This window comes from Parathielavia appendiculata (assembly GCF_033297405.1).
Source record: "Parathielavia appendiculata strain CBS 731.68 unplaced genomic scaffold N657scaffold_1, whole genome shotgun sequence".
Taxonomy (NCBI): domain Eukaryota; kingdom Fungi; phylum Ascomycota; class Sordariomycetes; order Sordariales; family Chaetomiaceae; genus Parathielavia; species Parathielavia appendiculata.
In genome coordinates, this window is record NW_026944220.1 from 2,319,711 (window position 1) to 2,332,591 (window position 12,881).

General features: G+C 57.9%; 5 protein-coding genes across 5 annotated transcripts; 2 read left to right on the forward strand and 3 right to left on the reverse strand.

Annotated features, from left to right (window-relative positions):
• Nucleotides 1-444: 444 nt before the first annotated feature.
• Nucleotides 445-3,070, forward strand: N657DRAFT_676568 (uncharacterized protein; the record flags this gene model as incomplete). The annotated part of the gene is made up of 2 exons (XM_062795906.1): nucleotides 445-1,281; nucleotides 1,343-3,070. The coding sequence occupies 2 exons, from the start codon at nucleotides 445-447 to the stop codon at nucleotides 3,068-3,070; spliced, it is 2,565 nt and encodes an 854-aa protein (XP_062652610.1).
• Nucleotides 3,071-4,817: 1,747 nt separating this feature from the next.
• N657DRAFT_561023 (aldehyde dehydrogenase) lies at nucleotides 4,818-6,321 on the reverse strand (the record flags this gene model as incomplete). The annotated part of the gene is made up of 2 exons (XM_062788030.1): nucleotides 4,818-5,799; nucleotides 5,852-6,321. 2 exons carry the CDS (start codon nucleotides 6,319-6,321, stop codon nucleotides 4,818-4,820), a joined length of 1,452 nt encoding a protein of 483 aa, XP_062652611.1.
• A 909-nt stretch (nucleotides 6,322-7,230) lies between these two features.
• N657DRAFT_639348 (uncharacterized protein) lies at nucleotides 7,231-7,501 on the reverse strand. The gene has a single exon (XM_062791758.1). It carries the CDS (start codon nucleotides 7,434-7,436, stop codon nucleotides 7,239-7,241), a length of 198 nt encoding a protein of 65 aa, XP_062652612.1. The 5' UTR covers nucleotides 7,437-7,501; the 3' UTR covers nucleotides 7,231-7,238.
• A 926-nt stretch (nucleotides 7,502-8,427) lies between these two features.
• Nucleotides 8,428-10,074, reverse strand: N657DRAFT_629865 (acid protease; the record flags this gene model as incomplete). Its single annotated transcript, XM_062790931.1, has 4 exons — nucleotides 8,428-8,886; nucleotides 9,047-9,138; nucleotides 9,188-9,673; nucleotides 9,726-10,074. 4 exons carry the CDS (start codon nucleotides 10,072-10,074, stop codon nucleotides 8,428-8,430), a joined length of 1,386 nt encoding a protein of 461 aa, XP_062652613.1.
• A 1,211-nt stretch (nucleotides 10,075-11,285) lies between these two features.
• Nucleotides 11,286-12,838, forward strand: N657DRAFT_639350 (WLM-domain-containing protein). Its single transcript, XM_062791759.1, has 2 exons — nucleotides 11,286-12,375; nucleotides 12,500-12,838. Exons 1-2 carry the CDS (start codon nucleotides 11,621-11,623, stop codon nucleotides 12,711-12,713), a joined length of 969 nt encoding a protein of 322 aa, XP_062652614.1. The 5' UTR covers nucleotides 11,286-11,620; the 3' UTR covers nucleotides 12,714-12,838.
• Nucleotides 12,839-12,881: the final 43 nt, after the last annotated feature.

Below are 12,881 nucleotides of genomic sequence, written 5' to 3' on the forward strand. Positions count from 1 at the left end.
ATCAACTGGCCTGACCGGATCATTCCATTCCTTTTTATAAGCCGCCACCTCGCTGTATTGTACCACTCCGAGTTCCCGCACAGCCAGCAGCCATTCTTTCTCGACAGGTGGACCAGCATTACGTCTCTTTGGCAGGGACCAACTTGCTCTGGGAGCAGGAACAAGGAGCCGCATCGCTGGCCATGCGGTGCCTGTAACGGTGGCACATCGCAAGGGCTGTCATTTCCCCCCAGGATCACCCAAGCAAGGCGCACGAAAAGACTGACAGACCTGCGACTCGGTGTGCCTATTTTTTGCTTGGTTGTTGCTCGGTGGTGCGCAGATGGCTGCTGGTGCACGGCAGCCTTATCAACCCCCTCTGTCCGCTCTCATCCGCCCACAGGACCCTTCTCCTTAGATCCGTCGCTATACACAGCGGACCTGTACCGTCCAACGGCCGCCGCCATGCCGAGCATCTTCGGGAAGTCCGGCTCCACCGCCAGCCGTGCCAAGATCCGGAACAAGTCCATCCGCGGAACCATTTCGGCTCCGATACCGTTACCCCGGAGTCCCGAAGACGACGAGTTTCCAATTCGGAACTCGAAGCCGGCCAAAGCGTCAGTGGCGGCCGACGATGAATTCCCAATGCGGACTCCGGGTACCGGAATCGCCATACCTCTGCCGCCGCATCTGAGTCCGGGACCATCGCCAGAGGAGCCAGTTGAACAGCCAGGAGAGCCTGCGGTCAGAGAGCAGCAGAGCCAACCGACCGGTGACGGAGAGCCTGGCTCCGATAGCAGTACGGAACGTGAGCAAGATCAGAGGAAACTGCAGGCCCCCGCACCTGCCGCCGCATTTGCGTCAGTCAGCGGCAGCTCAAGCGACAGCCGCACGGATTTGTTGGCACGGGAGACCCGGCCGGAACCTCCCTCCACTCCGCCGCCGGAGCCTCCGCAATCTTCAGCATCTCGCCCAACATCGCGCCCAGCATCACGGTCGCCCCCAACCCAGTCTTCAAGGAAAGATTCGCCGTTAGCCGTCTCTCCCTCGCCGGTTCTTCCACCAACGAGGAGAGCCACAAATCCTGTTCTGAGTACCATGAGATACTCTGTTGTTAGCGACGCTCCCAGCAAGCATACCGCACAAAGCAAAGATGCTCCGCAGCGGAAGAAGTCAACACTGCGATCCGCTCTAGGAAGACTGTTCGGACGTGGCAGAAAGAAGAACATAAATGGAAACCAAGATTCTGGTGCGGCATCTGCGCGCGAGTCTGCACCACTGGCGCCAACTCAGCATCATAGCGTGAGTGTTTACCGCCAGACGTGACTGGGTAAGTCTTCTGACTGACAATTTCGACGCGTAGGATCCCACTGCACTTGTTCGACCCAGCCGAGGATCACCGCATCGCTCAGCCTCGCTCCCCATCAGTGAGTTTGATCGACCCCTGCGGTCCCACTCCATTGGCCTAGAGGACATCATGGCCATTGAGAGTGCGCGCAACTCACTACACGCTGAGACCGAAGCGCCTGGGTCTAGCACAGGGGCCGGTATCCGGCGGCGCGCTGCCACTACCGGCGGCCATACCTTATTGCGCCCCCACCTGTTCAACCGAGAGTTTGGCTCTGGCTTGTCTCCCCGGCCAGCCAGTGCACAGGGTCGGGCGATCCGGGCAGACCGGCGGCCCGAGGCCGAGGATCCCAGCGAGATTGGCCGGGCAATCGCAAGTGACAGCGGCGGGGGCCTTCGCCGGCGGTCCCGGAGCCTTTCCGGACTGCCAAACTTCGCCAGCGCGCAGCCCATGGGTCGTCGGCGGAGCGACGAGATTCGCTACTGGCGCGAGTCATACGACCCGGGATTCATGTCACCGCTGTCATCAAATGCACAAGACGATGTCGACGACACCGCCATGGCCGATGTGAGCGCGCCCGACAGCCCCGCTGTCGAGAGGCCGCCCAAGACCCCTCCTCAGCCCTTCAACTTTGGTCTTCTCCAAAAGGAGATGATTGGGATGAAAATAACGCATGCAGCCGACATGGACACGCGCCTCGTCAACCTCGAGTCCCGTACTGTGCAGCTGGAACGAGTGGTGGACCACATATGCCACGCAGTCCCCGGGTTCAAGACACCCGCCGGCCAAGTGGACATGTCTCAGCCAGGCAGCTCACGGCGCTCGATAGAACCCGACGCCTGCTCCCAGGTCTTGTCGGGTGAATACCCCGCCAACACCGGGTCTCTGTATCCGACCTCACCCTCTGTTCCCCAAGCCAAGGCCCCCATCCCATCCGCAACGCCCCTCGCCTCGAACCGCCCTGCATCCGGCTCCACGGCCCGTGGCGCGGCGAGTTTCCCAACCCCGGGGCACGGGCCCAGCACCACCACCCCCAACACCGACACCAAAACCACACGCAAGGACGTGAACGAGGTAATCGCGCAGCTCCGAGCCGACCTCGACGCCGAACGAGCCGCCCGGCAAGCCCTCGAGGCGCAGGTCAAGAAGCTGTCGGAGCGCGTCAACACGCTCTCAACGACCATGTTCGCCATGGTGCGCCGGGCGCCGTCCGAGTTGTCGCGCTCCTCCCAAGAGCGGCTGGGGCAGCCGGGGTCGTCGAGTTCAATGGCACTTGGGAGCTCACCGCCCAAGGGCTGCAGCAGCGGTCTGCTCGTCGTACAGTCGGCGCCGGCGCCGGCACCGGCGTTTATGCTGCTGCCGCAGGAACAGTTGTCTGTTTTCGAGGAGACGGATGATGAAGATGATGATGAGAATGGCGAGGGTGGAGATACCGAGGGGCGAATTGAGAAGAAGAGGCAAGAGTCGTCATCGCTGACGGCCCCGGGCGGGTTGGAAGAGGAGGGAGAGATTACCGAGGATGATTTCCAGACGCCGAGAGAAGAAGGGACGCCGTTTGTGGTCGGTTATGGGGTGTTGGGTGAGGACTTGGGGCCTGTCGAGGATGATGGTGATGATGATGGTCGCGAGGAGGGGGAGGAGGAGGAGGAGGAGGAGGAGGACAATTTGCGGGCGAAGAAGGCGGCAAGGACGCTCAGTCTGAGCCAGCTCACGCTGGGGAAGGGGCAGCGCACTAGGATATGAGGGAGTTCTGCGTCGGGGTTCGCTTCCTGGGTAATGGGGTCTAAGACGGGGAGCCGGTTTTCGCCTGGCTGTTTCCATGACACGAGGCCGCTACGGCCGCATCACAACCAGCGTACGACACGTCTGCCTTGACCAAGCACGAAAGGGCGACATCTCCATGGCCGATCCTTTTGTATTAGTCAATTATCTCATCCTATGCATCTACGCAGCGATCTCGACTTGCATCTAGCGGTACGGCGGCGGCGGGCGGACCTTTTCTTTGGCCCAGTAAACGACGCGTATACTTTCTCCTTTCCACTGTGGTTGTCATCATGGCTTTTGGTTCCTTGACGAGCTGTCCTTAATCATTGTACACTAGATACTCCTCCTGAGGATTTCCAGGCGGACGCTGACTAATTTTGGCTGTCTCTTTTCTTCCCTGGGTGGTCATCGCCTGGTACTAGCAGCATAGCGAGCGCAGAATGCCATCCTTGGTGTCATTCGTATCGTCATGTTGCCCATGTTTACTAGACAGTCGACTGCCAGGTGGTTTTATTTTTTCTGGCTTTTGAGGGAGAGCCTAATCAAGGCCTAACCACAGGGTGTCAGTTTCGGGCAAAGAATGACTCGTTATCGCGAGCATATGGATGTCCATGAGGGACCTTGACCGTAAAGGAGGCGCTTGTCTTCTCGGCTCTCCTGCGTCAGCCAAGAGACGGATGTGACTGAAGCCAAGAAGCTTGCCCTATGTAGACCACATTATCAATCTTCGTGAGCTACCCGACGTCTGTGACGCTCTGGTTGGAGATGTGTATACATTTCCCGTCTGCTCTCCCAGTTTTCCTTCTGTTTCTTCCTTCCTTTCTTCTTTTGCAGTGGGAGAGAAATGCTGATCATCTAGCAGTGCCGGTCTAAGCATCGAACAGCGTAAGCCCGCGACACTCGCCGTTGAGCTTGTGACGAAGCCTACGCTCCTTTCCCTAGCGAGCCGATTCCGGCCATGATGGGCCATTTGCCTACAGCGTTGTGCGCTTCTTGAGACGCCTCGTTGACGGCGGCCGAGCGGTCCTCGTAAGAAACCCTCCCCAACCAGATTGCTGTCTCACTCTTGACGGTACTCGCCATCAAGCCTTGCTAGTGCTCAATCCATCAAACTCTCGGCCGTGCTCTTCGAGGCGTTTGACTCGCTTCTGCTCCTGGCCAAGGGTGGCCGCATGGCTTATCCTGGAGAGAGTGGGTGACCGGGTAACCGCTTTACTTGCTCCCTATCACAGCGTTGACCTCTTATAGTTGGAAAGGACTCGGTTAAAAGTCCTCGACTATTTCGCGCGCAATGGAGCCCCATCCGCCGAAGACACAAGCCCGGGACGACCACATTGTGGAGGTCATCTAGGGAAATAGCGAAGTCAAACTTGACTAGGTGGATATTTAGAGCCGATCTCTGGAGCGTCAGCAAGCACTCGGCAAGCTCATGTCCCTGAACCAGCAGAGCGCCGCTTCGAGCGCGGACAAGGACCCAGAGGTCGGTTCAGAGTGTGCCTCTCCGAAATGGTTTCAGTTCAAGATGGTTATGCACCGACTAGTGATACAGAGAAGGCCTAAAAGCTTGCAGCAGATGGCTTCAATTCTACGAAACGGGCACACAAAACACCACGTAACGGAGGTCTGTCAAAGTCTTGACAAAAGTTGAGAGCTGTCCCTACTAGGGCACAATATCTCTCCGTATAGGGTGGGTATCAAGAATGTGGTATTTCCACAACGCTAAACGCTACCACTTGAAAGTAATAGTTTTCGTCTTAACCCACTCCGACAATCCATGCCCCGCATTAAACCTCCCATACCCCGACGCCTTGGCACCGCCATGCGGCAGGGCGCTCTCGTCGTGCACCGTCATGCTGTTGATGTGCACCGCGCCCGTCTCAATCTCCTTGGCGAACCGCAGACCCCGGCGCAGGTCCTCGGTGAAGACGGCCGACGAGAGGCCGTACTCGGTGTCGTTGGCGATCCGCAGCGCCTCCTCCTCCGTCTCGATCTCGATCAGCGACACAGTCGGGCCGAAGCTCTCGGTCTTGTAAATGTCCATGTCTGGCGTGACGCCGCCAATGACGACGGGGCGCATCCGGGTGGCGCTGGCCTCCTCGGCGGTATGTTTGCCGTAGAGGAGCGAGGCGCCCTTGCTGAGTGCGTCGTCGACAAGTTTCTTGTTCTTGCTGACGCCGACGGCGTTGATCAGGACCGGGGTGTCCGTGTGCGCGCCAAACATGTTGTCGATGGCGCCGATGAATTTCTTCTCAAATTCGGCGCGAATCTTCCTGTGCACGATGATGCGTTCTGTCGACATACAAATCTGGCCCGAATTGAGGAACGCGCCCATGACGCACTGCACGGCCGCGTTGTCCAGGTCGGCGTCCTCCCACACGATGGCGGGCGCCTTGCCGCCCAGCTCGAGGAGCACGGGCTTGAGGTGCTCCCCGGCAAGCTTGCCAATGATGCGGCCGACCATAGTGCTGCCGGTGAAGTTGACCTTCTTGATAATTGGATCGGCGATAAGCATCTGAGTAACGGCGGCAGCGTTAACAGGCTCATGGAAAAGCAGATTCAGCACGCCGGCCGGCAAACCAGCCTCATGCAAGACGGAGCAGAGACCCCACATGGTCCGCGGGCACAGCTCGGAGCCCTTCAGAATCGCCGTGTTACCAGCGGCAATCGGAAACAACACTGACCGAATGCCAAGGATATAGGGGGCATTCCTAAGACGGTGTCAGTTATATTCATTGCCGGTACAGTTGGTTGGTAGCTTACCAAGGGGCAATGGCAAGGATAACGCCAAAGGGTTCCCTGAGAATCATGGCGCCAGTGTTCGGGTCCGCTGCGGTGGGCATGCTACCTTCCAGGGTAACCAGCCTGCCCGCTACGTCAAGGATCATCTCTCTTGCCGTAGAGACGTTGAATTCGGCCCACCGGCGTGGGCAGCCTGTCTCGTTGATCATGTACTCGGTAAGTTCCTCTTTCCTCCTCTCCATAACCTCAGCGGCCTTCAGGAAGATGTCACGTCTCGTCCTTGGGAGCGACTTCCTCCATGTCTTGAAGGCCTCTGCCGCTGTGTCAAGGGCGGCGCGGACTTCAGTCTCCGTTGCGCTGGCGGCCTTATGGACAACTTTGCCTGAAGCCGGTGACACAACGTTGAACTTTCTCTCCGGGTGTACTTCTTCGCCGTTGATGAAGAAAGGGACCGGGGAACCCTCGGCGGGGGCGCCAGCGGGTGTGGACATGATGGGGAGAAGGAGTGGGAAACAGAGCGGCAGTGATATCGGGTGACCGTCAGGGCAGTAACGCAGTCAACCCCCGAGTGAGTGCAGGGAGCAGAGGTTGAGCGAGAACAAGCAAAGAATATCGTCGAAAGACGGAACCCAAAAGTCATCTCTAGTTCGAGGGTGGGGTAAGTACCCGGGTGGTTTGAAATCCAGACCGGGTCAACGTTCGGCAAGTGGAGGAGTTTCATCAACGGTGTGTTCTTCCGTGGCCACGGTTGGCCTTCCTTGGTCTGGTTGATGTCCATCCCCATTAGAAAATCCCTCGCCATTTACCTTTCACAAAGAGGGATCGGCCGAACTGCGGAATTCGGTAGGTGCTGAAGCAGCCGTTGAATTTCGCAGGGGCGAACCGCCTCCATGGCGAACTGCGACACATCCGAACGTTGCAATGCGGGGTTCAGGGTGGAGACTTGGAGATGCGGAGCGGAGATTCGGCATCTGCTTTTGATGTCGGGACGGGACTCGCCCCGGACGAGCCTACTTTGGCCCGTGCTACCAGCGATGCAGTTGTGGTCTCGAGTGTGGCTCGAGGGAATGCCGCTTTGAGAGCAAGTTCAAGAGCACCATGCAACGCATGGTTGAAGGACGAGACAGGATGCGAAAATCCATCAGCTGGAGTCCGTCGTCGACTTCCCCAAAATAGGGCGCTAGTAGATCCTCGGCCACGTGCCGATTAGGGGCAAATCAACGTCGTCGATCGAAAGAGGGGCTCATCGGAGTTAGTCGGCGATCCGCACCGGGATCTTCTGAGGCAAAGTGTGTAAAGGTCGGAGGGTAATATTGGGAGAACGGGCCCTCAGACGTTGAAAAGCGGATCATGAGACACAGGTCGGAGTATCTTGGCCGCTTGCCTGGCTCGCTGGGCCCCAAGATGTTTAGATGGAGAAGGCGCCGTTTGGATTCACAAAGGGGTGTGGAAGCGTTGTCATGGAAACCTGCCGGTACACCACTGCGAATTCTACCGTAGGTAAGTAAAAGCGAAAGACATTCGTGATTTGATCATCAATAGAGCAATGTTGTTGCCTCTTACCTTGGCTGGTCCCGGGCACACGGATTTCGGTTTCGCTTTTCATCCTCGCAGTAGTGTACGACAAAGCCGCAGATGGCCGTTGAGGAGATCGGAGCGGCCCTTTGATGAGTTGTTTTGATGGAATTGTTGATGCCATGTGGATGGTGCTGGTGCACTCACCAACCATATCACCCATTCCCAGGCTGGTGGTTTGGACAGTGGACAAAAGCGCAAGGAAACTTGGTTTTGGGCTGTCACAAGCAACAACTGCTACCAGCTGCGGGATGCATGCCGTCGACTAGAATTTCGGCTCCCACTAGGCGCACAAGCGGGCGCCCACTAGGGAAACGGGTCCGTATCCTTTGGATAAGCATTTCAATTGCATAATCACTCAAAATGCATCTAACAGACAGAACGTCTGCCCCACGCCTCCACTCTTGCCAAAGCATCGCCATCGCCATCGCTAAAGCATCGCCAGCGCTATGGAGACCTTCCCAGAGGCTGCCTTCCTCCCAAGGTCAAGTACTAAGCGGGAGCCCAGTCAGTTCGAGGTAGTTGAGGCCAAGGTCCAGGCAGTGCGACCTCGCCGAGCTCCGAGCAAGTGTACGAAGTGCCACGCATTTGGCCACACAAGGACCTCAAGGGCATGCCCTTTGCGGTATTCAGATGTACTGTAATGTGGGCGGATGCTGCGATAGATGCATGTTTAACGATTATGTAATCCGCTTGCTTATCTAATGCGCGCGGACCCGCGCATCTAGTGGGAGCCCGCGTGTGCGCCTAGTGGGAGCCTAGAATTTCCCCTGCATCGGGTAATCCGGCACCCCATGACCACGGTCAATTGCCAGGTTAACTTGTCCCAATGCAGAGGGTGTAGACGCTCAAAGGACACAGGAGACAGTCAACGCCATCTATTCCCGTATCTACGAGACTGCCGACCCTGCGGCACCATAAAAGAACAAAGCATTTTGGCCCGAGAAGATACACGAAAAATATACACGTTTCAGAAGAAGAAAGCCTGCAGTGCTCCTTCCTGCCAAATTGCGTCTATTCATCTACAGCTCCGGCTTAGGCGCAAACCCCAACTGGTGGCCCTCGACATCAAACACGGTAAACTGCGCCTTGAGGAACACGTCACCGTAAATGGCAAACGGCATGCCGCTCGAGCTCTGCACCCCGCCGTAGCACACCGTCGCCGTCTCGAAGTCGTCCGTGTCCGCGGGGGCGAACTTGATCAGCTCGCCGGGGACGACGGCCTTGTACGTGCCGATGTGCAGCGTCAGGTCGGGCAGCGTGGCGTTGCAGGGAAACACCCAGCCGCCGACCACGGCGCTGCTGCGCGCGCTGGGCACTTGCCAGTAGTAGGCCTGGGCGATGGCGGCGGGGAGGAGGAGCAGAGTGGTGCCTGTGTCGGCGATGGCCGAGTGGGCAACGGGGACGAACATGGAGGACGTGTTGGAGCTGGAGTTGGCGTTGCTCTGGATGGAGAAGCCGGACGCCTGGAACTCCCAAAACTACTAACAATGTCAGCCGTGAATTTCCTATCCCAAAAGTCTCTAGAGAGGTTTCAGGAGCATATTGCGCTGTCTCGGGAACAGGACAGCTCCTGAGACAGCCATAAAGGGGTATAAACAGTCCACACAAAAAAAAAAAAAAAAAAAAAAGCCTGCTTACGCCTCGGGTCGTGTTGACGTCGATGAAGGAGAGCGGGCCTGTGAACTCGGTCTCGTCGATGAAGCCGAAGTTGTAGTTGCCGGCTGCGGTGGCTGTCAGTTGGAGGCATGTACATATTTGGGGTTTGGGACCCAGGCTTACGCTCAGCTTTCTTGAGGTTGGCGGTGAAGAGGCCCATCTCCAGCGACTCGAGCGCGTTAGAGATGAACGTTTTTTGCTTGTTCGGGCGGACCTGGTTGATTGAGTCAAAGGCCAGGCCGAGCAGGCCGGACGAGGCGGCGTCGGCGGTGAAGGATGATGAGACGGTCGTGGCGGACTCGACGGCCTGCTGGAACACGGTGACGCCGCCGACGCTGACCGTGTCGAGGTACACGTTGCCGGCCGAGCGGCTGCCGTCTCCGTACTGGATGGACCAGGTGTGGTTGGCGAGCCGCTTGGACGTGGTGCTGTCCTGGATCTGGTACAGCTTCTGGCCGCCCTGGAGCCGGCTGGGCGTCTCGCTGCTGAACACCCACAAGTCGGACGAGCCGGTGTCGAAGTTGAGCATCAGAGTCTGCGGCGGCGTGCCGATCTCGACGGGTGCCAGATACTCGACGTCGAAAAGCTGCGGAACGGCAGAGACCTCGCCTGTCCAAGAGTTAGCAGGTGAACTTAGAAATCGAGTGGGCAGCAGACGCACCTTGGTCGTCCGTCTCGTTGGTGTAGGGCGATCCGGCGCTGTGGGACTTGAACCCCGGGACCGTCTTGAGTGTAGGCTCAATGCCCAGGTCCTCGAGGATCTTTTGCAGAACAACAACCAGCTCCTGCGGCATCTCGATCCCGTACTTCTCGTAGACCTTGGCGAGGGCCCTCGGGCCTTTGCCATGCTGTCTGAAATTGTCATTGTGAACCTGCGGCAGCTTGATTCTGGCTCCGCCAACCCTTCGGGGCCGGATGTCTGAGGGATGGACCTGGACGACCCGCGGCGCGCCAGCGACCAACACTGGGCCGGCCAGAGAAGCCGCAAAGGCAAGGGCGGTGAGCTTCATGGCTTTCTTGTGGCGAGTGAAGATGTTGGGCAGAAAGATCGGCAACAAACAAACGAATGGTAGAACTTGGTAAACCGAAAGAAGTGAATGGCGCCTGCAGGAAGAGAGAAGAAAGATCGTCTCCTAACCGGCGTGAAGTTATCGGTAAAGAACGACGCGAACTTGTAGAAGAATATGGCACTGGAATGGGACGGGATGAAAAACACAGCGAAATCCAGATGCCAGTTGAGCTGCCGCAGGCCCCATTTCATTTATGCGATTCCGATTTCCAGGTTCCCCAGGAGGCCCCCAATCAAGGGGAAAATGGGGCTTTGTTGCCGATCAGTTTGTTCCTGTCATGGCAGCACAACACACAATAACAAAACTTCAATCAAGATCAGACGAAGTGCATCCCCGACGGTTGCGAGAATTCCTTGGCATCGAAACATTTCCTGGTCACGGCAGCCGGCAGCCGAGATGCGGGAAGGGCGTCGACAAAAGTTCGGTCGGCCGAACCTAGGCGGCTCTCGATGATTGCCAACCGTTTGAAACGCCGCGTGGAGCCCGCCACGCTGTGCGCTGGGCATCCCAATCTCCCGCTCTGCTTGCGATGGAGAGAGGGTGGGCCCTGGAGTGGTGCAGCAGGGAAATGTAGAAAGCCGATGCCACCGCAGTCGCCGGGAGTGTTTGTATGGTTGGTCAAAAGTGGTTGTTTGTCGGGCGTGTTTTTGGCCAACCGATGGGTGAGAAGCTTGTCAACCTGAAACAGACCCTTCCAGAAAACAAGCTCACTACTGGCCCCACTCATCGCATGTCTCTGCCGGCTCCGGCCGGGCCAAGTCCGTTCCTGGCGGTCTTCATGGCTCTCAATTCGGTGCGGTCGGGTCTCCGGTGCGGATTCAGGAAGTGGGGACCGGGGCCGGCGATTTTGGATCTCCAGATCCAGCAACAAACCAAACAGGGAACAACTGAGTCCCGTCAAACAGGCCTTGGAACGAGCTTGGTACCTTAGATGCCATGCAGAACTAAGTATTTTGACTGCACAGCAATCGCACCTGCATCTCTTCCGTATGAAGAATTCGAACAATGTTGACGGAACGGTGCATTGTGCAGGCTTGAAAGCTCGCCAGGTGGCCGGCAGCTGCCTCGCCAGTCAAATTTACTAGGTGTGTAAGCAATCTGATTCGACCCTGGGACCGCTCTTGCCTTTCGAGGCAGGCAGGTCCAGGTGACGCGTCGCCAACATGACTGTGAATAATCCACGAAAGCGTCGGATTTCTCGTTTTCAGCTTGTTCCGTAGCCAGCGTTTGGGTGTTCCAAGCGTTTCTTCTGCCACGTCCTTTGCGATTCCATAACTGCTTTTGTTCTACCCGGTGGCACTTTTCCAGGTATTTTAACCTGCGTCTCAGTGCCACTTGATTACTTCTTATTCATGAGCACGTCTCTCCAGCTCCCGCCAAAGCACCCAGAAACATACACCCGAGACAACGCCTGCAGCAAGATTGCTGCACATGAGCCGACATCGATCCTTCAGAGCATCAAGGCGCACCTCGTCAAGAACAAAGCATGACCCGAGAGATCGACCCTGTCATTCATTCATTCACCCACCTAAAACACTACCCACGGGAGGATGAGGCTCTGCACTTCCTCAAGAGGATCGCTTCCTTGGTGAAGCCGCTCATGCGAGCCAGAGGATGGACGGTGAAATCGCTCTCTGAGTTCCATCCTGACCAAGCCAACCTTCTCGGCCTGAATGTCGGCAGGGGCGAGCAGATTCTCCTCCGACTCCGGGAGCCGTTTGACAGCACCCAGTTCCTGCCCTTCGAGAAGATGGTCGACACGATGCTGCACGAGCTAGCCCACATTGCCCATGGCCCGCACGACCATAAATTCCAAGCCTTGTGGGACCAGCTCCGCGACGAGCTTGACGGCCTGATGATGAAGGGCTACACCGGCGAAAGCTTCCTTGGTAAGGGCCATCGCCTGGGCGGTTGGAATATCCCGCCTCGCGAAGCCCGCCGCCTAGCTCGCGCACAGGCCGAGCGGAACATATCAGCCTCGGGATCGCGAGGCCACCGACTCGGCGGCGCGGCACCACAACCGGGCCAGGACCTCCGTAACGCCATCCTTGACTCCATCAAGCGGCGGAACCGAACCACCGACCTCGGCTGCGCCAACAACAACTGGACTGAAGGCGAAATCCAGGGTATCTCGCAGACATGGACGAGAAACGGCTTCCGCACCCAGGCCGAGGAGCATGCGGCCAACGAAGCGGCCATCGCACAGGCCCTGTGGGAGCTTGTGCAAGAGGAACAGCGCAGGTGCGGTGCTCCCGTCGATCTCGCAGAACCTTTTCACAGCAGTGGAGGCAACACTCCTCCTCCGGAACTGCCACCCTGCCCCTCCCCCACGCCCCACCACCCACGATGATGCTGACTTCCTCAGGGACGCCGAACGCCCACCACCGCTGCCTATACCCACTGCCACGCGGCCACCTCTACCTTCCCCACGGCGGCCGCAGCCACCCGAGCCGAGAGAGTACTGGGCGTGCAACCTTTGCACGTTGCACAACCCGACCCACGCGGCTGCCTGCGACGCTTGCGGAAGCCCGCGGCCGGTGGACGCCGGGCTGTCTCGGAATGGTGCCAGTACTAGGTAGGTGTTGCAACGGCTGTTTTGTTTGTTGACTGGGGTTTGTCTAAACAATCAATCGTGTATAGTAGCCGCGAGGTGATCAATCTCACTGCGAGTCCGCCCAAGAAGAAGCCTAAGCCAGCTACTTCCTCTTAACGGCGCCGTCGCCGCCTGTTTGCCCACGGTCATCAAC